This window comes from Ammospiza caudacuta, chromosome 9, assembly GCF_027887145.1.
Source record: "Ammospiza caudacuta isolate bAmmCau1 chromosome 9, bAmmCau1.pri, whole genome shotgun sequence".
NCBI lineage: Eukaryota > Metazoa > Chordata > Aves > Passeriformes > Passerellidae > Ammospiza > Ammospiza caudacuta.
In genome coordinates this window covers 28,305,370-28,333,113 of record NC_080601.1, presented here as the reverse complement: position 1 = coordinate 28,333,113, position 27,744 = coordinate 28,305,370, and the positions used below count along the sequence as shown (strand labels likewise).

The window sequence follows — 27,744 nt, the reverse complement described above, 5'->3', positions numbered from 1 at the left end:
GGGATATGTCTCACCTTTCTCTACATGACAAGAATTAGGGACTGAAAAACAGGTTACAAATGAGCATGGTGCCATTCAGACTAGCAAGAGACTTGCTGAGGACAGGGATGATCCAGCCCCCTCCAGAGTCTAACAGCCTGATCCACAAAAGCTTCTAAATCCTATTTGAAAGCTTGCATTGTCACTCAGCCCTCTGCTGAATGTTCTCCTTGGGGTGTTTGAGCTTGGGGAATTTTGAAAAAATACCTGTCCTTAAAATAGACATACATGCTGTATTGTAAGATCCACGGACAAGCAATGTGCAGCCTGAACATCCAGAGTTTAAAGAACAGCTACAAACTGGGTGATCCCTGGTACAGGGTTAATACATGAGTGTCTGCAGCCAGGTCTGGGCCTTCCAGCCCCTTCCTTACCTGTGGCCAGCACTCTTCCTGCTGGAAAAAACTGCAGGCACTGAACCTTGGTGCTTGTGGTCTCAAAGATAAAAGTAAACCCTTCGTCCCATGCTCTCCTCATCCTGGTGCAGCCAGTGCACAGAACCAGTGCCTTTCCTGCTTGCTCCAGGGATCCAGAAATGCAGGTTACTGTGAGGCAGGAGAATTTTGAATTGGATGGACAATAGAAACTGTTGTATGTAAACTGCTCAAACCAACAGCCTGTCTCTTAGCTGTCATGTCAAAATTTTCTCTTGGAAAGTTAGTTATGGATTTGCCTGGATGCTTCAGAACAACATCACCTGCGCAAGCGAGCCTTTTGAGAAGTTTCTGCCTTTCAGTTTTCTGGAGCTTGTACAGTGCTTTTTCCCTAGAACAGATGAAGGCCATAGCCTCCATAGCCCTGCATGAAGCTCAGAAATTAATGTTCTTGAATCCTCTTGAAGCTTACCTGGGAGAAAGAGTCTCCTACCAGGAGGGCCTATCCAGAGCTATCCCCATCTGCTGGCCAGATACTAGCTCAGAATTTCAGCCTCCTTGCCCCAGCTGTGCTGGAAAATGCTCAGGCAGAATTGGGTTGCTTGAGCCATTCTTTCATATCCCTTCCTAGCCATTGTGTGGGCAAGGTCCAGGGAGGTGCTGGGCACTCTCTGCCACGCAGGATCATCTGAGATCTGTTCAGAGCAGTGATACAGTAATGTTGGAGAGGATCAGACTTTTCATGCCTCCATCATTACAGTTGTCACTGCATTCAACTGGGGAGATTGCTGTTTTTCAGGTCTTAGGGTCTTGCTGAAAACAGGAACAGCATGGTGATGGAAATGGATCTGAGAAAGAAGATGCCATTAAAATCACAAGGGTGAAATTGTGGCATCTCATGAATTTCCAAGAGTGTTGACTTCTGCTTATAAAAGGCAAAACAAGCCATGGTCTCATGTATAGCAGGCTTTAGTTAATCTGATCATGGATAACTCTTAATTGGGTTGCTTCAGCTTAAGCAGTGGCTGTGTTTACAACCCAGGGAAAGATGCATTTCAGTAATAAATCAGGAACACTGGTCCTTATTCTGGCATTGTTTATTCAGTCTGATTTGGGAGATTTTTTTTCCTCACTCTGCCTATTGTGTTATACAGGATGCTTTCTCCAGAGTATGGTGTTCATTTAGGCTGAAAAGCAAGGTCTAAGTGGTGATTCATGCATGGGGTATATCCTGAAAGATCCTCCCTGGAAATACATCTAGCAATGCATCTCAACTCCATATGAACAATGCAAGGCTGTGCTTCTTATCACTGGGAGCTCACAGACAGAGAATGTGTAGATGTGGCCTTAATTTTTTTAAGGAACCCATGTCCTCATGTGACCTGAGGTTTCTTTGGTTTTTTTTCCCTGTCACTCAGGACAATAGCTTTGTTCTCTTAGTGAACAGTCAGAACACATTTTGAAAATAATCTATAGAACAAGATTTAACAACAAAGGCCCATCTGTTTCCAGAAGATGGGAAATGTGTAACCCTGGGCATAATGTCACTTGTCGAATGAATTATGTTCTGTTTATACTGAAGAAATAAAAGAGTTTATTGATGAAAAGGAGGGAGTATAAGGTAACAATAAAATGCAGGCACTCAGTGAATAGCTGCCTTCAGAAAGAGTTTCAGCTGAAGTTCACCGAATCATAGCAGCTTTCCAGCAAAGATGCTTCACATCTGCTGAAGCCCTTTGTCCTGCACATTCTTATGTCTTCCCAGTGAAGGCCACACTCACACAACAGGGCTCTGACCCTATTGTAAAAGTCATATAAGCTCCCGATTTTATGACATTCATGCAGTAGAGAGTACCAGGTTTTTCAGCTCCAGGTACAGGGGTGGCTCCTGTTCTCTGAGGAACAGATTTAAGCTTTCCTCTCTAGAGGAAAACAAAGCCAAAACATTCTGCCATGTCAACTAGTGATTTGGGGAAGACTTTTCTTCCCTAAACCAATGGATGTCCCACCTAGGTTGACTTTTCAGATGAAGAGGACTCACCTGCTGCTTCTGTTTCTGCAGGCCCCTTGGAACATGTTCACTTATCTCTGCCCTTTGTCACCACGAAGAACAAGGAGATCAATGCCACAGCAGTGCTGTGGCCAAGCCAAGTGGGAACACTCACTTATGTCTGGTGGTTTGGGAACAACACAGAGGTTTGTATTCCTGATGGACTGAGGCCAAAATAACCCTGGAGGAGCTCTCTGACAGCAGGGGGAGAGAGAGAGGGATCTAGGAATGCTTTTATGTAGTCACATATGCAAGAAAATTATAAACCAAATACCAAGATATTAATGGGCCTTGGAGGTAACGACATGGAAATGTAAGTAGTGCTTTGTGTTTGTGGCTGTGACTTAGCTGCAGGCTTAATTGCTATTTCATGCAAGCTGTCAATAGCTTTCTTCCTTAATTCCATCCAAGGTGAACATAGTTAACCAAAATCTGGAAGAGTTTGTACTGTTTCTCTTCACCCTCCTTTCTTCAGTAACAAGAAGAAAAAAAAAAAAAAGTAGGGCTTTGGAAGATTTTTTTAAGGAAACAATCTTTCAAGCTGAAGCTGTTTTTATAGCTAGAACTGACCTATGCTGAGCCCCAGCACTCTGTGCTAAACCACATGTGCAAAAGGACCTTATTATCATGTGCTACAGGTGGATGAAATTGTTCCCAACACACCTCCCTGCCCCAGGGCTCTGCTCAGATATGAGAGTATCATCATCACGTTCTGCTGCCTCTGTGCTTGCAGTCTTGGTGAATCTGCACAGACATTAGAACTGTTACTTCACATATAATTGTGGCTAAAGTACCCAGAAACCCTAATTAGTTTCTGAGGGGAGAGGTTGTCGTGGATTTTGTAGAGCCAAGAGGGACCTTCATAATCACACATTGTTCTCTTCTGTATAATGCAGATTGTAGAGTTTGATCAGTACCTTCTATTTATTTAACTTTGTGTGACCAGGGCAGGACCTGACTTCTTGTTGTTGTTGTTGTTGTTGTTGTTGTTTTGCATTAATAATTTTCCTCGGATGATGGAAAATGCACTGCTTGTCCTTCTGACCATCTCCTTCAACTATTTCCCCACAGCTAATTATTCTGAGCTTTGAATTCATGCACCGTGTTTGTAGTCTGAATTTATCTAGTCTGGGATTCAAGCTGTTGGATCTTGTTATGCCTTTTTGTGTAGATTAAAGAACTCTCTGTTCTATCAGCAATCATCTCCCCCTAGAGGTACTTACAGGCTGTGATTGTCACCTTTTAACCTTCTCTCTGATCTCCTAAGCTCCTAAGTGATCAGGGTTGGTCTAATTCTGTTCTCATTGAAGTGTGAGTTTTACTATAGACTACAATGGCAACAGTTTGACTTAATACCGGGTGCTTTGAAGATCTCATCCAGAGTTTATTAACAAGTGCAAAGAGAAGTTAAGGCAGAGTCTGCTGGAGGACACAACTCATTGATGAACTTGTTCACAGCTGAAAGGATCTCTGTCCTCTCAGGCATCAGCAATTAACAAAAACAACGTGTCTCTATCTAAGGATAACATGGAACAGCAAATGTGAAATCTTAATTTGGCTGGTTTTGTGACAACCCTCTTGAGTCACCTTAAATAAAGCACTTAGAGTAGATTTAGGAAAGGAGGGTGCGACCTAAGCAGTGAGTGTTGCAGGATCTGGGCCTCTCTGGGGAGTGAGCAAAGGTGGGCATTTTAACATGGGATCCAGAATAACCAACATGCCAAGTGGAAAGGAAGCACTGGAATCTTATATAGCTCCTATGGAAATTACAGGTACCTTACTCTGAGCTTCAGGAGGGCATCCCTGTCTGGGATTTGTGTGCCCTCCCTAGGAAAGTAGCTGCCATGTCACAGGGCCCCTCCTGAGTCTGAAATTTCCAGTCTGGAACTAACTCCTCAAACCATCCCAATAGGTTAGAGAGCCAAACTCGTTCTTGCTTTTCCTTTCCAGCCAAATTAACTGATTTTTTCCTTTTATGATGTATTTGCAGCCACTGATCACGTTGGAAGGGAGCATCACATTCACATTTTCTGTGGAAGGGATGAACACCATCACTGTTCAGGTCTCAGCAGGAAACACCATTCTTCAGGACACAAAGACTATTGCAGTGTATGGTGAGTTCTTCCCCTTTTATTTCACACAGGATACTCATAGTCAACATTTAGAGAGCCAGGATAGCTGGCAGCAACAAGAGGTCTTTATTCCAGAATGCTTTGAGTGAGATTGTAAATTGAATTCCAATGTTACCAGTCCAGTGTAGTATCTCTAAGGGCCACTGATTGACATTAGTGCAGACTGACATGATTGCAGAACATTGATCTCCTTCCCAGAGCCCTCTGCATGTGCTCCATCACTCTTTGATCATCCTACATGATTGTCAAAATGTTAGTTTATTTTGTAAGCTGGTTTTCCCCCTTCTTGGCCAGCAGAGGCCTCTTAACTCACACAAAAGCTGCTCAGCTTGAAAGATGAATCAATGCTGTGTGCTGCAGCTCTGCACAGAAATCTGCACTGATTTGACATTGTTCTCATGTGTCAGAAGCAGTTAGGGCACACAAATACCATAGAGTGTAGATGGAGCCTAAAACCCACTGGGAATCCCAGTTTTAGCTGATAGTGATCAATGTGGGCTGCTCTGTTAACAGCAACAGAGATAAGGTACATTTTCCAAGGCTTGTCCTCTCCCCATATTTATCCCTGTTCCCTTCAAATTAAGATCTCTAAGGTTTGGGCACATCTGTGAGAATCCAGTCACAGCTTCCTACACAGGGTGTGCCTGCTCCAGAAGTCAAATTGAAGGTAACATTTAATTTACATTCCCAACACAGCTCCCTTTGCAGTGCTATTCATCTACTCAAGTGAGGACTGATCACTTTTTCCCTTCCAAGGCACTCAAGTGATGAATCTCCCAGATTCTCCACATCTCTCACTGAGTCTCTCAGGTGAACTGCTGGATTTCCTCACAGTCTGTGCACCATCTGCAAATTGATTAAGCAAAACATGAGTTGCACCAGGTTTTACAAGGTTCTGCTCCTTCATTTGGCACTAAGGCATTTCAGACTGTACTCACCACTCTGCCATTGTATCTGCAGAGAAATTTCAGTCCCTGAGGTTATCGTTCTCTCCAAACCTTGATGACTACAACCCAGATATCCCAGAGTGGAGAAGGGACATCAGCAGAGTAGTCAAGAGAGCTCTGGTGGAGGTAAGCTCTGTGCATAGCCTGTTTTACAAGGGTAAAACAGGCTATGGTTCCTGATTTGTCCCTTCATTAGGTCTGGATTAGCTGTTATCTTAAGATGTCTCTTTGTTTCCATCACCCAGAAATGGAGAATTGACAGTGTTTGAGGCCAACATCCTAAATTCTAGACAGATGAAATAATCCCATCCTGTGACAATCTGGTGCCCAGAGTTAGCTTTCAGTGTAAAGCAACACTGTTCTAATGGAATTGCAAATATGCTGTAGAAAACTTGTGAAACCAAGAATTAAACAATTTTTGCTACACAGAAGAACACCACAGCAAGTACTTTAAGTCCTTCATATAGCATGAGTCTCACAGGGCAGGATTAGATGCTGGTTTTCTCTGAAGTTCCTTCTTAAACTGTGGAACACAATGTCACAAAAATATTCCAGTCTAGCTGAAGATTTGCATTTGAAATTGAGGATGTAAGAGGAGTTAGAAGAGATAGCTGGGGTTTCTCAGCTCAGTAGAAAAATAGTGCAAGGAATTGTTTGAAATAGTGTTTCTGGCTTTTTTTTTTTAATAAAAAATCTCAGATTTTGAAAGGACAGAAAGCTTGTTGATGCTAGTAGCAAGCTTAAGTGTTATTTGTGGCGTCATCTGTGCAAAAACTCTACAAAAACTGTACTAATCAGGTGCACAAAACTGTCTGGATTGTTTCTGAGATTTTTTTCTGAAATTTTGTTAAAAGACATTAAGAAAGGGAAAAAAAGAGCATTTTTCTGGAGCTTTATCTTCTGACATATTTATGTCTGTATCAAGTATTCAAGGATTCATTTGTCTTCAGGATGAATTTTCAGAATATAAAACAGCTCAATAAAGCAAAACCAAACCATAAAAAAAGAAGAATTGTAAAACCACAGTACCAAGGCTACATTCCAAAAGCAGAGCAGTGAAAACACAGAGTCTTTTTGTTATTTGATTGAAAAAATAAAAATTGATAGCTAATTATCCATCTTTATATAGCTAGATGATTCACCTTAAACAAGCCTTTGTGAGAAGTTCCTGTAAAAATTAAAGATAAACCCAGTAGATTTCTACAGCAATTAAGTAAAAGGTATAAAAATGAGTCAAATAACTAAATAATTCAATAGGAAATTATAGCTGGGCTATAGAATTTTTATGAACTTTTATTAAAGTATTATATTCTTATTACAGAATGCTATCCGACCAGGATAAAATTCTGCCTACAAAATTATAGTTCTGTACTAAAATCTGATCTTCACTCTGAGTAGGGATAATTTCATATTATCATAAAATATCCTATTTCTTGTTTTTATCATAATTATTTGCTTGCATCATTGATTTTCTGATTACTGTCTCCCACTTCTGAAAAAAAAAAAAATTGTTCCCAGCCTCTGAAAATGAAGGCAATACTGTGTCTTTTTTGACACCTTAAAGCAACCTGTTAGGCAACCACAAATAATGTAAGCCCTGGCTTCACAGAATACTTGTAAAGAATGTAAGAAACCTTTCTATATTTATAAGGGTTTTTCCTAAATCCACTTTACAAAACAAAGCAAAATAAAAAAAAGGGGGCAAAGACAGATGCTTTTCCTTGGTGTGTGCTGGAGGGGACGCCACAGGGTTTTCCCCAGACTGTCAGCAGTCACACTCAGGTTATCCACAGGACAGACTCAGAAAATGGTGATTTATGATCAGTTTTGCTGATCCTTTGTCCTGCATCCACTATTTCCTCCAATGAGCAACTCCTCCATGTCTTTGCTCCAGGAGTACCATGGAGAAGAATTCCTGAGATTTAGGTCCAGTTAATGTCTGAGAGGTTTCCAAGTCCTTACTGCCGGGGAGTCTCTGTGGTGCCTCTGTGATCTGTCCTTGCATCTGAAGGCACTTTTTTTCCACCACTTTAAAAGTGACTGACTAAATTCAGCACTTGAAAACTTCAGGTTAAATCAAAACCTTGAGATTTAAGTGCCTTTGGTGGATAATTCACAACAGAAGGGCAATGGAGGAAGATTCACCAAATTATGTTTCTCCTTTCTTTGGCTAACAAAACTTCCCAAGGGCCAAAGTAGATTCTTTTCTGGATAATAACTCAGCAATCCGATTGTGTAGCATCAGCTGAAACATGAGATTGGAGATGACCCTGGTAGTAATACCTTTAGGGTACTTTTTTATGAATTTTTTCTAATGTGTCAAAATTAGGGATATTAAAGTCCTAACTTAAAAATTTCAGCCAACAAGATGTACGAGATGCACCATACGTGGTGAAAGTACTGTGGTGCTTTAATGAAGAGGCTCTCAGCATTCAGTGCCATCCACACTGCTGCTGTCTCCATTATTTCTCTGTATCAGGCTACAGGTATTTCCAGCAAGCACGTTCTGGTTGCAGTGCTCCCTGGCCTGCCCACGTCTGCTGAACTCTTCATTTTACCATATCAAGATGCCACAGGCGAAAAAAAAAGAACAGCAGCAAACCTAGAGCAGGTATCGTGTCCATTACTTGGAGAAGTGTGTGTTTATGCATTTCTGTGTCTGTGTGTATAAATGAGATATATATCTCTGTCTCTATATGGGATTTGTGTATGGTTAAAACTGACAATTATGGTAGGAATGCAGCTGATTCACTGGGGTACATGTTACACATTACATCCTCTTTAGGGGTTTTTTTTATGTTTCTGGTTTTTTTGGAGGGGTTGGTTGGTTGTTTTGGACGGGTTTTTTGTTTGTTTGTTTGTTTTTTTCTCCAGCATTGGAAACAGGTTTTGGAGCTGTCTTTAGGAGTTTAGATGCCCATTTGTGTTCTCTTAGAAGTCCTGTTTACTACATGGAAGCAGGAAGAAAGAAGGAAGGATTTAGGGGAAGGCTCCTGCCAACATGAACTGTGGAACAGAGTTTATGACACTGTCAAGAGTTCAGAAAGCATTGGAGGACAGAGCTGGGTGGTAAACCTGGGCAGTTCATTAGTTTAAGGCACAGGGATGGGATTGGACAATCTGCCTGCCTTCTTCATAGTGCTGGAAGTGGGGCTGAGCCACTGTGGATTGTTTTCTCAGTGAACAGCTGAAATAGGCTATGATGACTGAAGGATTCTGTCTCTCTGCAGGCCCAAAAGGTCCTGCCAACCAGATTGGCCTAGCAGGATTGTAATTAAAAGATAAAACACTGTACTGAGCAAAAATCCTGAAATGACATAGAATTATAGAGTTGTTAAGGTTGGAAAACATCTCTAATGCCATCGAGTTCAATTGATAACCTAACACTGCCATGTGCACCACTGAACTGTGTTCTCTTGTTCCATAGCTCCTTTGCTGTCTCTCAGCTTATTAGCTCAGATTCCAGGGGCAAAGATAACTTTGACCCTGAGAGAAGTTCCACTGTAGTTCTGTCTTCCATACTCCATGCCCATGGCTCAAGCCATGTTAACTTAGCTGTGAGCCTCACTCCTCCAGGTCCCTCCTATTCTGAAGCTTTCCCTTGCTCAGCATTTCTAGCTGTCATCCCTTCTTTTGACAAATGACATTCTTAAATTTTCACCACCCATGTAATAAACAAAAAATAATGGAGATTTACTGCTCTGCAAAATCTTTTCTTCCTTTTCTCCTTCATTTCCCCTTCTCCTCACTTCCTTCATAAGTGAGGAGTCAAGGAAGCCAGTCCATAAACTTTCAAATTTACATCTGACCCAGCTCCCTTTGGGCACTCAGCAGCTTCTCTTTCTCCCTCTTTTTATGCCTCTCTTATTCTGTCTTGTAAAAACAGAGTCTTTGTGACTGTGGAGAAAAGAAGCCCTGGCAGTGCTCTCATGGCCCTTTTTATGGACAGGAAGAAATGTCATTTTCAGTGTAACTCCATCAACATCTCTGGCATCCTGCAGGGTCCAAATGGTAACCTTTGGAGGAGAAAGAAGCTATTTGCCATTTGCAGCCAGCTCTTGTCTTTGAAAAAACCCAGGATGGTCAGAATGGTTTTCTTTCTGGTCTGTGGGTGCTGCATTCCTCTCCCTAGTAACTCTAGTAGAAAAAGGTGGGGTTTTCTGTGAGAACTGCCCAAGGGCCACAAAGGGAGTCTCTGCCCTCTGCTCTGAAGCATATTCTGATACTGCTCCTGTTTTGTCATCTGTTTTGCCTGTGATCCTTCTCTATGCCTTGCCCAAAGTGTCTCAGAGCTCAGTCCACAGCCTCTCCCTGTGCTTGAAGTTGCTGGGATGAGTATTGGGAGCAGATGTTTTTGATGGCTGCAGCTTAAGAAGCTTAAGTTGCTTCTGAGGTACTTCTAATGCATTTGCTCTTTTCTGGTAGGAATAGAAGTCTGTTTTGTAGTCATGGGCAAGGAATAAGCTATTCAAAGGCACGTATGTGAGCTTGCCAGTTTGCAGGTGCAGACCCAAAGGAGTCACAGTTCTGAATTATGTTTTCTAATTTAGAAGAGAAACTTCCAAGTGTGCAGGGAATAAAATGGGAATAGTTTGCACAAGTACTGCAATGGAAAAAGGTTCCTTAAGGAAGCACTTCATTACAGAGGTTCCTTTCTTCATCACCTGAGCTAGACCACTGCTCTGCCATGGGTAACCATGAGGGGTGTATGTGGTTTCATGGACATTCACATTTACCAGTAAATCTCATTCATATTTAATAACCATGGGAGGCTCACATTTTGCTGTTTCCCCTTGATGTGGATTAAGCTGTTCTGTTTTTATCTAATACATACTTACTTGGCTTTGTAAACATACTTTTAGGTCCCTCTGTCCAGCCACTTGTCTCTAGGTACATAATTCCCATTAATTTCAGAGGCACTTAGATGTCCACTATGCCTTGACAGTCTAGGTCTTGGTTTCCCATTTATCAAAGTCAATAACACTCCTTTGTGCCACTCATGTTTTATGAGTCTGAACAAAGTAGGGCAGTAGTAGTGGGACTGCAGTAGTGTCTCACTTGACAAATGTGCATTTCCATGCAGTTTTCCATGAGGGCAGTGCATTTATGTCTCATCTGTCTTTGAGACTGTGGTTAGATGGTAAATATAATTTTCTTCCTCACTTGATGCATCACTTTCATACAATTGTCCCATATTATTTTTTTATGTATACATAGAATCAATTATTGTCATATCTGTTTGCATTTAGAAATGTGAACTTTGCATTCCTAATATTTTCCATTGGAGACTAAAGTACCTTAAAAAAGTTTGACTGCTGTTGACAGCCAAAAAAAACTGCTGCATGTGAGTCTGGGGAAGTTTCTCAATGTGCACCATAGGACAACTCCACCAAATACATAAATACAAAAAAGTGCTTGATCCACTCCACTTCCTGTGCAAAGTCATTCTTCACAATTTCCTAAAAATCAAAAAGCCTTTTCATCCTGCAGAATCCCAAAACACATTTGCAAAATCTTGTAGTTATGACAGGAATGTTGTTTCCTTTTTTCTCCCCCCTCTTTTTCTTTTTTAATTGGGTCATTTGATTGCTCTGCTTCACTTAACAGTAGATGAGGGCAGACTACCACCCTGCTTAAAAATGTAGAAATAATTGGCAGTTGTCAAACACTGGTCTTTGATTTGCATGCTATGACTGCAACAACACTGAAATATCACAAATCTTGCAAAAACAGCCACCCAGAATTGCCACTTGGGCTGGAATGCAGGTGTCACACCATCTTCATGGATGGGCTTGGTGAATTTGATGATTACAAAATTCAGATCTGCTAAATCTGAAATAAACACAAATTTCTTCAGTGAAGGACAAATCTCTAATAATATTTCAATGAATTGAGTTATTTGTAGCACAAATACAGTTCAAAATGAATTTTCAGTAGGAAAATATTGTAATCAAAATTCAGTGGAGGGCAGTTACGATTACTCTTTATTTCAGTGTATGGTTTTACTCAGTAGAAGGATTCTAAGGAGTTACCTTTTATTTATGCATTTCACAAATTATCTTCTTTCCATGTTGTTTCCTAGTGGGGGCTTTTTCTCAAACAACAAATGCATTTTATTTTAGTAAAATGAAATGTAAGCAGAAGGTACATGATAATTCTGAAGTGATGTTTTCCTATCAAGAAAAGGTTTCAGTGTTATCCTGAATTTCCCTTTACTTCTCCATTTGGGTGCTTTTCACTGACCTATGCAAAATTACTGTAAAAGGATGCAAAACAGGGCTAGGAGCAAATAGTTAATGACATTTGAGGCCATTAATCTTTCCTCTGAGAAGAGCTCTCAGCAATATAGCACGATGGAGACTTTGGCAAATGGTAACATCAGCTGGTTGGTAGCCAGCTGTACTCAACATGTTGCAGCTGTGGCCAATATCTGTATCCAGCCAAAGAGATGGGAAGTGACATGGGTGACTGATTATCAAATGGACAGTGATGAACTGCAGAGATTAAATACCTCTTGTGAATTTAAAACATTGAGAGTGGCATTCAGGAAGGCTGTAAGGATATACCTCTTGGGATTCTTTCCGTAAAGCAGATTTAGTTTTGCATCTGCTTCTTTGCAGCTGATGGAGCTTCTATCTTATTTTAGAATTTGGGGTTTTCTTTTGCCCACCCTCCTAAGCTTTAGTGTTTCAGTGTACTTGCTTTCAGTACTTTTCTTTCCTCTAATGTATTTCAGGTGTTCCCATCACCAAAATACTTTTAGCAACAAGATCATGACAGTGAGCGCCTTCAAATTTTACAGAAAACTGTGCCAATTAGTCCTGGAAATTAAATTCCAGGAAGACGTTGATATATGGGGTAAATCATCTAATGTTTACTAGGAGAGATTTTTTTCAACATCTGTGCCTTTAAATGAAGATCACGTCTTCCACTGATACTTAGGGGAGATTGGACCAGTATTAAGAAGTAAAGGCAGATGAGGAGAGGATGGAATAATGTGAACCAAAAGACCTTGTACCAGGGGCTTTTTTTCTTCAGCCAGCTTTTTTGTGTGCTGTAGGAGAGGCTGTGTAAATCTCTTAATACCTTTGAGTTAACTCCTGCCACGTGACTACCAGCCCCCTCTCCCTCATCTTTTGCTCAGAGTACAGAGCAGCCCTTGATTCTCAAGGCTGTTTCTGGTTGCCTTTGTTCATCAAAAGTGGATCCTGGCTTTTATGTCCAGGTCTCTGGCTTCATATCTGCTGTTCCATTCTTGTTCCAGAGTAACCACAGGAATATCTGCTTTCACAGTGTCCCTGGATACTCCCAGCAGCTTGAATTTATCATCTTCCATTAAAGATGTGCAGAAATTCCTGCTGGAGCCAGGAAGTCAGTGCCTGTGCTCTTTTCAGTGCTAAGGCAAGCAAGCTTTAGAGGCCCCATGTGAAGTGTCCAAGGTTATCCAGGGCAAGTGGCACAGTTTAAAGTAATCCACATTGGCCCTGACTCCCACTTCACTTTCCCGATGTTGGTTCAGGTTTCTTCCTACTAAATCAATGTGCCTAATTCTTTCCTTAGTTGTTTATTGATTTGCTCAATGAATTGAATAGATGTGTAGCACTCATTAGTTGAGGATCTTTACACAGTATCTATAAAATTATCAAGATTCTTAGCTAGTGCATACTGGCACAGTTGAATCACATTCAATTAGTCTAAAATAATGTACACCAGGGGTTTCAAAAGTCAATAAAGGTATGGGAAAATGCCCTTCTCAGTGATAATTCTGCTTCTTGGTTCACATAGTTCTTTCAGAGTCCTAAATCTGACAAAATGCTAAGAGCAGCCAAATTAATTTTTGTTTTGTTCCATTTTTAAATTGGAATATCTTTTTTTTTTTCATTCACAAATTGTCTGTTATTATTATTCATTATGTGTCCTTTGATGAAAAATGATACATGAAGAATAGTTCCTATTACTGAATTATTTTTGCACATCATGCTTAATTCTGCAAATGAAGCAGATAAAGTCAATGAGGCTCAGTTAAGGACCAAAACTAATTTTGAAAGCTAATTATTTTCACAAGAGAGACTCTTGAAGACTATAAATTAAGAGGTTGCTATTCTAAGAAGTTTTGTCTTCAGCTAAGTTAGTTGCATCTCCGAGAGGGAGAGATGAAGAGGGGGAGGCCTGAGGCCAACCTGTTCCCCTGATGAAGATCTGGCTGTTCAACTGGAGTTGCATTGCTATTTTTGAAACAGGTCAAAGTACTTTGATCTTTCCTTTTCTGCTTTTTAAACCAAAATGCATCCATGGTATCTCTTTGAGTGCAGAAATAAAGGGAAGCACAAACCCCAAAATGTTCACCATTGAAACCTTTTTATTACCTCAACAACTGAGATCAGTCTTTATGTGGAAATTTAATTCAGAGACACTGTATTAATACTGCAAACAAGTCAGAACCATTCCTAGATTAAAGTCTGATAACTGAGCTAGAAATAGGCTTGAAGGCAGAGGAGTCTGTTCTGCAATCTCAAAGCAAATGTCCTGACTGACCTCTCAGTGCACCCTTGGGACCATGTGAGGACCACAAACATTGCCAGGTCCAGCTTTGAAGGGCAGTGTCCAATCCCAGTGTAAAATTTGGCCCTTGAGGTTTATGCAAGCTGCTCACTGACCTCAAATACTGCCTTTTTTTAGGCCATTATGTATGGTTTCTATTTCAGATCATTTTTAGGAGTACAGAAATGCATTTTCACTCTGTATGTCTGTTTTGAAGAGAATCTTATTTTCTACATAAAGAAAAATGAAAATATTGTACCAAACAAGCAAACATTTTAAAAACACATCTGAAAGCATCTGTTCTTCCCTCAGATGTGTGTGTCAGGAATCTCCAGAGCTGCCTGAGGAAGACTGATGTCTGATTCTCGCTAGAATTCCTGGAAATTTTGAAGATCTTAGGCTGTTACTCACTTTTTTCACTTGTTCAGATTCCATAAAGACCAAGGCAAAGAAAAAAAAAATCTGTACACAAAAAGCCACTGGGAGAACATGTAATTAATCATGCCGAGGAAATATGCTTTATACTCTGCACAGAATGAACAGTGTTGCTGCCAGTTTTGACACTTTGTGTGTAGTCCTGGAACAGTTACTGCTGTTTCAAGCCTCTGCTGAGACACTGATGGTCTCAGGCAAAAATTATTTTAGTCTGAGATGAATTTGTACAGGGTGTTATACAGTGAAGTCCTCATTCATAATCAAGTAAGAAAGCAATACAGTAATAATAAACTTCAGCTGTGACTCTTTCTTTCTGTCTTTCTTCCTTTTCCTTACTGCTTTACCCTTCCTGTTTTTCCTTTCCCTTGGCCCTCCACAGAGGAATACCTGTTGATTTTTCTCTCACACATCAGCCATAGCACCTCTCAGCTGCAGTTTTGCCTCTTCGCTCAGTGCCCCAGGAGCCTTAAGGGAGGCCAGGGGAGATCTCACTGCCCCTAAAGTCACCAGTGCCCAACCAAATCTCTTGTACTTTCTCATGCTGACTGTCTCCAGATTCTGCCATTCTTCCATTTTTTGCCCAAATCCTTGAGGAAGCCATTCTCCAGTGCCACGCACATTTGCTAGCTGCAGACTCAGTTACATTTCACAGTACGCCTCTGCTGTATATAAGGCATCATGTATGGTTTTTACCTCTGCTCTTTCCCTGCCATTTTGTGCAGGTATCACAATGTGTTGAAGAGGAATGACACACAATGTGGTTGTCTCCTTTCTTTAGTTTAATGACTTGTATTTGCCTTTTTTTTTTCCTCCCAGAGGCTCAGCTGCCCCAGCAGCATCAGGATCTCAGAGCAGAAAGGAAAATTCCTGCAGGGTTATGGAGGAGAGCTGTTAGGTTTTATGTAGGACTGGATACAGCCAGGATGATACTTTCCCCATTAGTTCCATGAGCCATTAAGGTACCTGGCTTACACCATATCAATCTGCATCTGTTGCTCTAGTTTTAGAGATGAAAAACTTTTTATAGTTGCCAATCTTGGTTATTAATATGCTCAAATCCTTAAAGAGGGCTATAATTTGCTTCCCAGGCATTCTTCATGTACTGCACATCTTTGTGTCACCATCCCTGCTGCTCTGAGCTCAACAGATGGCTCTTTGAATGCAGGTGGTATTGTTTTCTTGCTATTGGAAGAAATATATTTATTGCTCATTCTGGCACCCATGAAATAAATTGTAACTTTAAAGAGATATATTTAAAAATATAAATAAATGCCTGTAAGAGTTATTGCCAAATTGATATTGGACCAAAGGCACATATTCAAGTGATCAGCAGCCAGAAATGAAGTGTACGAGCCAAGAGTATTGAAAGAACCATTAAGAATGTTAAAAAAATAAAAGAAGCATATAAATCTCATACTGTGATGAATGATAGCCAAGGAACATCTAATCATATCTGGGTAGAATTTACTGAAATAGCTCAACCAGGCAAAAATGAAGAACATGAAAAAGATGGTGTAAAAATTATTGGAATATTCTTTTTCTGACAATTTTTCATTAATCTTCAAGAAGGAATAAGGATTTATTTAAAACAAATTGAATTAAGTGGTGAGCACTAGAATATGATTCCACTTGATCCTGGTATGGTTATAAAAACACATTCTCATCAACTGCTTATTATGGGTTATGGGGGATGTTGTGTTTCCAGTTTTCCAACCACCTTTCCCTAATAAGCCAACCTGGAGAACTGTGACTGTTCAATTGGAAAATTGATCTCTGCTGTAAGAAAATGTGAAATACATGAAACGTCAAGCAAATGAACATACAAAAGACACACAACAAACTGTCAACACCATGTCTGTAGGCTTCCATTCCCTGATTAATCTATCTGGATTTTATGTTTTTAATGGCAACATGCCTGAGACTTCTTGCATGTAATGAAGTGTGTTGTGGAAAAAGTGGATCTGTGCATATTGGGACAAACTGAGTTAAAAAAAGGCATGTTTGCCAACAGATTGGACCACAGTTTGGCTCCTTTACTGTACAAATACAGATTTCATGGGGTCTTATCTCAGCAAATGCTCATCTTTTCTGTTGTGTCCTTAAAGGAGGAATAATCTGCTTCATTTCTGCTAGGGCTCTGTTGATGGCACCAGTTATGGAAAGATAATCTGGTGATCTGAAAGCTCTGTTGAATATCTCCCCCATGAAAGAGAGTGGGTTATGAATGCAACCCAGAAGAAGAAATGGAACATGCATTTTGTTTAAGCCACATTTTGTAGTCAGTAAACAGTTCCACATTCAAGCTGGTTCTGGTACATATTTAAGGATTAGGGAGCAGCTGTCTTAAATCTCAGAGCTGAATGAAATGAAATTTGCTTTTAGAACTTGAAAATTAACTGCAAGCTGTGGCAAGGATCTAAACCATTAATTTTTATTCAGGTGTATCCCATGTTATGAACATCCTCTAAGAGCATGGAACTGGCCATTCAAAAAGCAAGAAGTTATTTATTAGGAGCAAGTGTTCATTAACAACGGAAAAGTTCATTTTCCCTTGAAACAGTGAATGAGTTCACTGATGTGATGCTGGTCCTGTGGCCACTTTCACATGAGGGTAGAATGTTCCTTTGGGGCCCATTCCCTTTTGCAGCTGGGCTGTTCTCACAGAGGTGTGACTGGACACCTTGCTGCTCAGTCAGTGCTGACCATACACAAACCACTCTGTCCAAAATCCTTCATTGTGAGGTGATAGCAATCTGTGCTCAGAAAGCCTGCAAAATCTGTGCTTTGCCAGCAGAAACAAATTAGCAAATGCCTTTGTTTGTTTGTTTATTTGTTTATTGTCTTTTTTCCTTCCCAGATTTCAGAAATACTGATCCAGAAACTGAACCAAAACCTGGTCCATTTTGAGCTGAAGCCAGGAGTTCGAATCCTTGTCCATGCTGCCCATTTAACAGCAGGTGAGTATCCTTTCTCTGTGTGTGCCTTCTGTGTTGCTCTGTAGCACAGCCAGCAATACATCAATTCTAGTAGTGTGCCATCAGCTGTATTTTAAACATTTCTTATCTTTATATCACTATAACAACACAGTATATGAGTAGACATTAAAATGTCTTCTCTACCTCACCTTTCTATATCATGCTAAAAAGATATAGTGGCTTTTGCATTTACAGCTAATCCTTTTGTTTTCCTAGGTGCAAGAATTTACTGATTTTTTGGAAACGTGGTATAAGTAGCAGCAGAAGTGTGTATTTCTTGGTTATCTCTGAAATATTCAATAGCTAAGCAGCACCATGGCATTTTCAGCCTGGGTCCCACAGTGCAAAAGTTACCTGCTAGCCTTGGATATGTTCAGATATTCTAGAGTCAGCAAAACAAACATTCAAAGCAACTAAACACTACTCAAAAGTTGTTCAGCAGTATGAAAGACTAGAATCAATATAGATATGCATAAAAATAAGATCAGGCAGTTTGAGACTTAACTGATCCTATTTCAAAATAAGTAATCTCCAAAGTCCTGATATTTAATTACATATGCCACTGTCTATTCTGCATGCTAAAACCCCATTTCACAGCACAGGTCCTACTTAACAGGAGATGAACAAACCAATCCCCACTCTTAGGAGTTCATTTTCCCCAAGCACTGCTGATAGTTCTGATCAGTTTGGATCAGCTTCTTTTGATAACTTGCAAACTTAAACCCTCAGTTCATTTGTACCAGCAAACTCCTCCCCAAAAATTTTTTGTGGTATAAATGGATTTTCCCAACCAGGTGTCAGTCCATATGCTGCCTTGTAAGCAGTAAGAAAAGAGAGACTATTAAGAAAGAGTGTAATGTGACTGCAATTAAATTCCCCCAAAAGAAAGGCCTGGGGTTTTCAATATTTCATTTTTCCTAAGCAGAGCTTTCTAATATCTGTCCTGAGAATATTGGTATATGCTTCTGCTTTCCATTAGCTGTGGAGCAGATGGCCAGATGCTTATTGTTAGACAAGTTAGAACCAAAAGCATATAATGTCAGCTTCAAAAGTGGAGTTACATTCAATTGTTCATTATTTTTACAAAAATGCATGTTTTTATTTGTATTTACACACAGACACTAGGAAGGAGTACTTTTAGTCCATAACAGATGCAAACACTATTTTCTTCTGTAAGGCAAGCTTTGTTGTACTCTCTCAAAGCCACTGGTGAGTGATTGCTGTAACTGGACTCACAGTGTCCTATATGAACCCTGTAGGATTTTGTCTCTTGCAGAAACAGGATTCAGAAAGAATGTAAAATGAGCTTGGATGGCCAAACTATGTATTAAAAACCCAGAGAACATCCACTATGAGGTCTTTGAGGGATTATGTCTCCTTAACAAGCTGCAGAGGTCATGTTCTCCATCTAAGCAAAAGGCCCAATTTCATGACACCAAAACTTGTGAATAGTTCAAAATTTGACACAGAGCCATGAGAGACTACTTTTCTGTTGAAACCTATTGTTTTGGTTGTTAGAAAATAAGAAGAACTGGCCTTTGTAACTCCAAGCTTTTATAAAAAATTAAATAAAATGAATCAGGGAAACCTGGAACACAGCACAATGCCAGAAGCAGCCCTTGGAAAACACAGTCCCAGGAGATGCACATTCCCAAAGGTGCTGCTCTGGGCTATGTTATCCCTTCTTTCCCGGCCTTTTCACTGATTTAGTGTTGGACTCTGGTAGCTGTGGGCTGTAGTTGGCTGAACCACAAAGCTCAATGTGTTTTTGGAAGGGTACACACAGATATCTGTGTACACCTACATTTACGATGCCTGCCTAGGTGCACATTTATGTTCCCCTCTGTGTGTGCCTGCCCATGCACAGCATTTTCTGCAGCAGGGGACCTGCAGGGAGCAAAAGTGCAGGTATCTAAAATAACTTGGAGTGGACATTCAAGCAGAGCCTGTAGAAATGAGTCTCTGTCTGTGTGTGTGTTGTGTGTGAGTGAGTGCATTCCCTGGAGCACAGAAGAATGAAAAGTGTTGGCCTCAGCACATTCCAGACTTCTTTCTTCTTTGTTCAGACCACACTGGAGGAAGGATTAATTTATGGCAATTATAGACAACAGATTGTGATTCATTCATCATGTTCATTCCTTCTTCTCATGAGATAAGAAAACAAACCAATGTCCCCAACCCAACAGACAACAACTTCAACTCTAAGGCAGAGGAAAACATGCCAATATTCCTCACAAAGCAGTTAAATAGCTGTTTATTACTAGACTCTCACTGCAGCATTAGAGAGGAACATTGAGTGATGCTGAATCTGAATAGGCTGGAGAGCCACTTTGTCATCCCACAGAGCTGCAGAGACCCACAAAACACAGATGGAGAGGGGACAGCAGAGTGGAGATGTGTGAGGAATTCATAATAACGGATCCTTTCGTTCTGGATTCTGCTAGATGTGGGAAGAGGAAGATTTTTCACTTCTCTTTGTAAATTTTGGATTTATCAGTCTGGATGTGAAGCTGAAAATACATGTGCATGTGATGTGTGTGCCTTTGCTTGTGTGAGGCTGTTTCCTTGTGTGTTCTGGCTCAGGTTTAGGAGGGGTCTGTTCAGTGCATGTGAAGAGGTGCAAGAGGGGGAGGATGTGTTTGGCAGCAGTTGAAGCTGAGTTTGCCTGCCTTGCAGAGGAGGGCACTACCTAGGCCATGTTCTGTGTGTGGATGTGTTTGCTCCTTGTTGGGGCACAGCTGGAGCCCTGTGTCTGTCTGCAGGAGCAACTGACTCCTCTGCTCCTCCATGTGAAACTGCTTGGAGGCTCACTGCCGTCCTGTGTATGTGTGTGAAAGTGATAGAAGGTCTGTTTAATACCATTCACTTTGTATTTCTGGGAAATCCATGTTTCTGGATGGGTTGGGTGGCCTTGTTTTGGGAGGGGTTGTGGCAAGATGGTAAGCAAAATTCTGAGGAGAAATACAAAGAGGCTCTTTAATTAAGATTGGTTTTGATGTGTTCTGGGTTTTTTTCTTTAATCTGAAAGAAAGTCCTCTAAAGGGAAAGCTGTGGAACTTCACATCAAGGGGTATGTTGAGCACCACAGGTGATCTGAACTTGGGTTTCCTCCCAGGTGGATTAAAAAGGGAGAGAAGCCCAGGAGATGTGCAGACCTGCTACAAGTGCAGTAAGAGGGGAGAATGAACTGTATTTCTGGAGGGAGCAGCTTTCACTTCAGGCTGGGGTGGCTCTAACCTTCTCCTCTCTTGCAGCTCCCCTGGTGGACCTCACTCCCAGTCACAGTGGCTCAGCCATGCTGATGCTCCTCTCTGTTGTTTTCGTGGGACTAGCTGTGTTCATCATCTACAAGTTCAAAAGGTATGACCTTCCCTGAGCCACTCCCTTGCTGCCTTTCACTGAGGTGTTTGGGGTTTGTTTGCTGGGTTTTCTTTTCCTGAGAGAGTTGTTTTTTGGTTTGTAAAAGCTGATACTACATCATCTGCCAGAGTACCACACAATGATGGTTTCTGTTAATGTTTTAGGAAGATTCCTGGCCTTAATATATATGCACAGATGCAGAATGAAAAAGATCAAGAGATGGTCAGTCCAGTCAGTCAGAGGGAAAGCATACCTAATGTCCCTCAAAGGGAGCTGATGAGCCCTGAGCAACTAGTAGATGAGAAGTTGGAAGTCCACCCCATAGGTAAATAACTTGCAGCATCCTGCAGCTGGTCAGACTCCGACTTATAATTGGCTAACCTTTTTCTCAGCCTCCCCTCTTCCCATATTCCTGCACAATCCTCCTCCCATTCTCTTCTGCTGCAACATTAGTTTTGCTACAGGAAACCTTCTAACTCTTCCCTCTCCCTCACTGCCATGTGATGAAAGGGAGGGGAACAACTTCAGGCTTTTTCTCTCTCCTAGTTGCTCTACGTAGATCCCCTCCCCTTCTCAAAAAAATACTGCTGGCAATGTAATTTATTTTGCTGGGGCTGATATAGTTGTGGGGCTAAGCCCCATAGCCAGAAGAACTGATGAAGCTCACCTGGAGCATGGAGGTGAGCAGGTGATTCGGTAAGTAATATCTAAAAGCTAAATATCTGCTGATGTTTTGACTGCTGGGATCTTTGTACTGTGCCAGACCTTGTTGCCAGCAGCAATGTTAGTCTGGCTGATTCCCAAATAAACTGAGTAAAACCTGGGATCTCAGTATTGGACAGCTGGGTTTATCCTCAGGCTGACTTCTCCCACAGGCCTGTGTGTTTGATTATTTCCAAAAGCAGGGCTTTTTAGGACCTAAAGTGAATAGATTTGGGCAGTACATTCTAGGATCAGTCTGTTTTCTGTTACCCTGGCTACAGCAGAAGTACTGGGACAGAACAGGCAGGTTTCAGTCTGGAGAGATGTTCTGCTAAAGCCAGGACTGCTTAGGCAATGCTCAGCTTCATTCATAAGGTGACAATTCTGCAGGTCCAGACTGGAGGTACCCTGCAAATAAGGACATGCACCTATTTTAGAGGAATTAAAGAGAAAAGGCTGCCCAGGGATGTTGTGGACTGTCCTTCTCTGGAGATATTCAGAACTCTCCTGTATATGATCCTGTGCAACCTGCGCTAGGTGAAATTGTTTTAGCAGGGTGTTGGACTAGATGTTCTCCAGAGGTCCCTTCCAACCCCAACTGTTTTGTGATTCTGCAGCTTAGGCAGGAGTGAAGCACACTTGCAGCTGAGATTCCTTATTTGCACAGTTTCATTAGCCTAAACAAACCTTAGATCTCACCTGAGGATGTTCCTAAAATCTGCTGGAGTGTTTGCTAAAGCAGCCTTGCAGTCATGGCTGTTGCAAAGAGGGAACAAGGAAAAGGACAATTAAAGGGAGAGTGTGATGTGCTAAAATTGCAGCCTGTGAAATAACCTGGGAGGAAACAGGAGAAAGGCTCTGATGAAACTGATATCTAAGCTGGAAGCTCCACTGCAGTCAATGCTGATCTCTCCTAACCTGTTCATTAGGGAGATTGTTTTAGCTATTAAAAGCTTTTAAGCTGTTCATCAGCAGAACCTGGACAGCCCTGCTTAGCAGAACACAGGATGGAGTGAGGAGACAAACCTTCCCATGTGATATTCCCTATACAGAGCAACCTCAGGCCACAGTCCAGAGCCCAAGGAAAGGAAATGCAACCAAGGTAGTCTGGACAGAGGACTTCCAAAAAGCCTGTGGATCACCAAGAGATTTCAAGCCAAGACCCAGAGCGGTGGGTCCTAAACTTTAACAATTTTTTTTATGTTTGGTTTTCTTGTTCTTGTTGTTTTTTCACCACTAGAAACCTCCAAGGCAAAATTGCTCTAAGATGCTAAGAGAGAAACACCCAGTTTCAAGTCAGGAAATTGGGTGAGCTTTGGGCTTTGAGCTTCCCCTTTCTAAAAGAATGCAGTGGTGAATTCATGTTTTCACAGGTGCAAACTGCAGTTTCAGACTGGAATGGCAAGGGTCTGTCACTGCTAGCTTTGTGCAAGGTACCTTCAAAACTGCTCTTGCTGGTGATGGAAACTTAAACCCTACAAGGCTCCAGGATAAGAGAAATGAAAAGTAAATTTTAGGGGGAAGTTTTCATTTGGTGCATCTATAGCATTTCTGTCTTTCTATAACAGACAGAATTTTATATATTTTTCCGCTGTGCTACTGAACACTGCATTACACCAGAAATTGGCCCTTTACAACTCCTTGGTTTGCACCTGTGACTGCACGATCAGTTAAATGTGTGAGATACACAGACTCAATTATGTATCAAAAGGAATCAGTCCAACAAACTTCCAAAGAGTGTTTTTCCATCCTGTCAGTGAGATGAATAAGAAAACTGAATCAGAGCTCATTGACAAAATGAGGAGGTCTGGACCTAGATGTGAACAGAATAGAAAGTGCAAAGGTACTCTCCTATACAACCACCTCATCTGTTTCTGGAAATCAGCAATTTCTTTTCTAATGAGTTTTCTTTCTTTTGGGAAAACAAAGCAAGACTGTAATTGGGTGTTTCTCTTTTGTATGCTTGTTCAGAAGCCATTTTTTTTTTCATCACCTTTGACTAACATTCAGGGATCCTGCCTTGGAGGAATCAGAATTAATGTCCCTGCATCATTTAATTTTCTCTCCAAACTCTGGCAACAAAACCTCACTTTCCTGTTTTCTGGATGAGTGTGGTTTAGGCACTTCTTTTGCAAATGCAAAGGTTAAGGTTATTTATGAAATCTCCAACACCTTTTCATTGCAAATGAGTTACACATTTCCTCTGAGGACCTCCACCCCTCCTTCCCTCCACCCCTCTGCTCCTGCTTTTCCCTCTACCGTGGGTGAATCATCTTCATTAGCAAAAGAACAGGACATCATCTTCAGTGTTTGAATGACAAGAAAATATTTCTGGAAAGAATGTGTCAGTCTGGAATAGCTGAATCCCAAAGGCAATCAAGGTGATACCTGCAAGCGCCTTCCTTGACTAAATATGCATGTTATTTACTGACTTTTATTTTGTTCTTTGCCACAGGAAGTATTTCCACAACTGCTGAGTCCCAGAGCACAAAAGAAATCCCTACCTATGTAAATGGTTGAATTGAGGACACCAACATCTGTATCTAAAAAAATGAGGAGATCTCACTGCATTTGGACTTTTTAATTCTTCAGATGACAAAGGGTTTTTAGCTTTAAGCCTGTGCATGTGGACATTATACTGAGACCATAGTGGAACTGCATTGTACAGGTGTTCAATTTTAGTGGGGGGTGGGGGGAGAGGAATTGGTACCACTATTCACCCCTGCGGCCCTTCCCCTCACCCTTTCACTCTCTTTTTTCTGATCTGTCTCTAATTTGTAGAAAATTCATAACAATATAGGCCAAGAATATGCATGGGGGGGGTCTCTTCTTTAGGGAGAGGGGTGGGCTGGGATGTGTGGGGAGAAGGGCTGGGGCAGTGGGAGGTGGGAGGGAGTGTTTAGGGTTCTTGGCTTTAGGTTTAACTGCTCCTTTAGCACTTTGGGCTGCGGGAGGGGTAACCGCTCCAGCAGACTTCCGTAGGACACACAGACACACAAAAATCACACTGGAGTTTTAAGGCACTGAAAATATTCTTGGTCAGTCTGGTTCATCTCTCTGTTTGGACTCTGCCCTTCGTTCCTCTAGGTGCAGCTGCTGCCCGTGCCCCGCTCTGCGAGGAGGCTGAGTGTGAGTGTGGGTGATGCCAATGCGAGGCCAGGCTCCTTCCTGAAGAGCTTCCTTAGCCTGCTCACACCAAGGCAGTGCCATGGGAGGGCAATGTTCTCTCCTAACCCTGAACAGAACAGAACAAGCATGCATTAGAGGCAGGAGGTTATTGCCAGCAAGAACTCACTGTACTTTGTGCCAGCCTTACACCTTCAGTTTTGGCTGAGAGAAAGCAACACCCTCAGCTCTGTGTAGTGCTGATGGCTGAATTTGTCTGGGGAAGCCCCAGGAGATCTTTGCCTTTTCGGAGTCACCCAAAGGCCTGTCAGTTTTTTGAAATGCACCTTGTCCATAGATTGGGGGGCAGGGAAAGGTCTGTGCACAGTTTTCCAGTGGCTTTCTTTGGCACCCCCGTTGGTTGCAGAGCTGCAAGCTCCTGCCACTGTGGGCAGAGAAGGGAGAATTTGGCTTGGGACTGTTGCCATGCATTTTGAGCCTCAGTACCACAGGACCACTCTTACACAAGATTTGATTTCTTATTAGCTTTTAAGCTTGTATCTTACCCTGCATGTGGAAATGAGGCTGTAGGACATGTTCACACAGACTGTGCAAGGGAACAGCAGGAAAGTAGGATTAGCACATCTCAAACAAGTCCTCCAAAGACACTGGATAGCTGTGTGATGCCTAGCCCATGGTCAGTACACCTGTTGATTTCCAGCCCAATTCAGATAATTAAACCTTGCACCAGGATTTTGGTTTGGAGTGTAAAGACAGAAATACTGTAACCAGTGTACACTTGCCCAACTGTGTTAGGTGGAGAAAAGTAGAGGCCATAATCAGTGAGGCGCCTGTAGGAGACACCCTGATTGCTGACATAGATGGGTTTTGTTCAGTAGACATTGCCCATGGCAACCTGAGTCAAGACCAGGAGAAATCAGCATGGTAAGTGTGGCCCAGAGTCCCAGGGCAGGGATTTGGTGGTGGTGGCTTTGAATTTCTCAGTCACAAACTAGGCACAAACCTAAATCAACCCACTTGCTGGCAAAACAAAAATGATACCCAGGACACTAGGCCTGTAGTAGTTAAAGGATAATCACAGTACAGAGTCCTCTGCCTCCTTCTGCAGTTTCTCTGAGGCCTGGTAGAAACACAGCAGTTTGTATGGCTTTGCTATTATGTTTGCAACTACAGCTTTAAGAAAGATGGGAAAGTTTTGGCTGCAACTGTATAATAGTCCCCACTGAAGTCCAACATTAGCCAACTTATTTTTATAGTAAGCCAATCAAAAAGTTTTCTTATAGTGTTGGAACTATTTCTAATTTTAAAATTACTTTTTTTGATGTACTTTTTCATCTTCTTTTTCCCTTTCGTTAAATACAATGTAGCGTAATGTATAATTGCTATTGTTTATTGCTTTTACAGTCATATTTATTAAACAGATTATGTCTCTAAATCAAGGCCCATGGTTTTTTTGCTCATTTTAGCCTCTATCCCTGATGGGTATCAATAACAGTATTAAAACAGGAGGTAGTTGATAACCTAAAGAAGATATAGATATTCCCAAATGGGGGAGAATAAAGTTCCTAGAAGGAAGATGCCAATATAAAGGTGACTTTCTCAGTCCCCAGGTTTTCTGCTTTCCAAACAAGCAATGGCTCTGAGCAGTTCCCTGGAACCCCAGCTTCATTCCCTGTCCATGCTTATCCTTCCCCATACAGTCTCTGTTAAATGTTCCTTTAAAATATATTTTTTGGCTCTGCTTCTGCCAGCACTTATGAAGGAAAGTCTGAATTATTAGCATTACTGATTAATTTACACGTGAATAAAATGAAGCCTAGGAAGATTCTGTCAGCTTGCCATATGGCACTGGATGCTTGTTGCTGAGAAAAAAAAAGGAAGAAAACAGAACTCAGGATGCAGCCACCTCTTATAACAGGTTCAGTGCTCTTTTTTGTACCTCAGGATTTGAATTTATATGTGCACGTAAGTGGGGTTTGGGTATCCTCAACAACCAAGGCTGTGGTATGACACAATACCAGTCCAGGAGTCCTAGGATTTCTCATTGCAGGAGGGAGCAGTTTTCAGTCCTGGGCACACCCCGGTGTAATTAACAATTATTAGCCTAGAATGTTCAAGTGGACACTGCAGCCTCCTCCACTCAGGCTGGAATGGCCACAGTGCAGGTGACTCACTGAGGTGTGTGAAGCCATAATCTGCTTTAATAGTTTAAGTACCCACCTGAATTTGCAGGCATCTGTTCTGGCCATAAACAGTAAGTCTGGTTTGGCAAGCATCTCTCTACAGCATTTTCAGAACATTCTCTTCAGCTTGTTGTGTGTCCTGAGGCAGAGACTGATTGTTATTTGTAGTTGTTTTCTGGTTTGTGTAACAACACAGTAATTCACTGCTAATGGATGAACACTGTGAGAGTAAACAAAGAATACAAAATACTTACAAAATCCAATATGAATTTTCTCTGAGGATGTTGTCTTCCCTTGAGCGAACAAAAAAAGTTCATCATTCTTTGTCAGAAGGAGTAGAGAGTTAAAATATGATTAAAAAGTCAAATAAAGTATTTTCCTAATTTGATGTTGATTCTCTACTGTCGTCTTAGCATACAGATGAGACAGACATAGTGGCTTCAGAGAAATTTATACTTCTCCACCTAGAAGGACATTTGAGCAAAGATGCTGGATTGCTTTTCCTGAAAATCAGTAGTTATTGGTGTTCAAATACTTTTGGGGATTTGGGTCTCAAACAATTGCTTGCTCTTAATATGTGACTATTTGATTGCTTAAACTCTTTCTGAAGAGCAGGACTCTTGAAGTACTTGCTAAAGTGCTAATGCAAATGAAGCAGGAATTTCCAGTGACCCTGAATGAACCCTGTCTTGGTCCTGTCAACTTCTGCTAAGAATTTCTGACAATTGCATTTAGTGTGGTTCCCAGAGCTGATAACAAGGGATTAGTATTTTATCTGTGTGCTGTCACCTCTCATTGAATGCATGACAAGTTTCCTTGTCACATTATATCTCTAGGTACATTCAGTGTTTTAAACATTACCCCTGATTGCAGAGCTACC

General features: G+C 41.3%; 1 protein-coding gene across 3 annotated transcripts in view; it reads left to right on the top strand.

The window, feature by feature from the left end:
• LOC131561595 (VPS10 domain-containing receptor SorCS1) overlaps window positions 1-24,313 on the top strand; it is a 256,935-nt gene extending 232,622 nt beyond the window's left edge. Inside the window, exons 20-28 of one of the 3 annotated variants that reach the window (XM_058810941.1) lie at window positions 2,476-2,609; window positions 4,454-4,577; window positions 5,556-5,668; window positions 8,022-8,153; window positions 17,376-17,475; window positions 20,748-20,853; window positions 21,018-21,178; window positions 22,608-22,726; window positions 24,011-24,313. In XM_058810941.1, coding sequence (XP_058666924.1) covers window positions 2,476-2,609; window positions 4,454-4,577; window positions 5,556-5,668; window positions 8,022-8,153; window positions 17,376-17,475; window positions 20,748-20,853; window positions 21,018-21,178; window positions 22,608-22,726; window positions 24,011-24,067 — 1,046 coding nt within the window. In that variant the 3' untranslated portion in view covers window positions 24,068-24,313. The remainder of the gene's footprint in view (window positions 1-2,475; window positions 2,610-4,453; window positions 4,578-5,555; window positions 5,669-8,021; window positions 8,154-17,375; window positions 17,476-20,747; window positions 20,854-21,017; window positions 21,179-22,607; window positions 22,727-24,010) is intronic. The other 2 variants (XM_058810942.1, XM_058810943.1) reach the window with 2 other exon arrangements.
• Window positions 24,314-27,744: the final 3,431 nt, after the last annotated feature.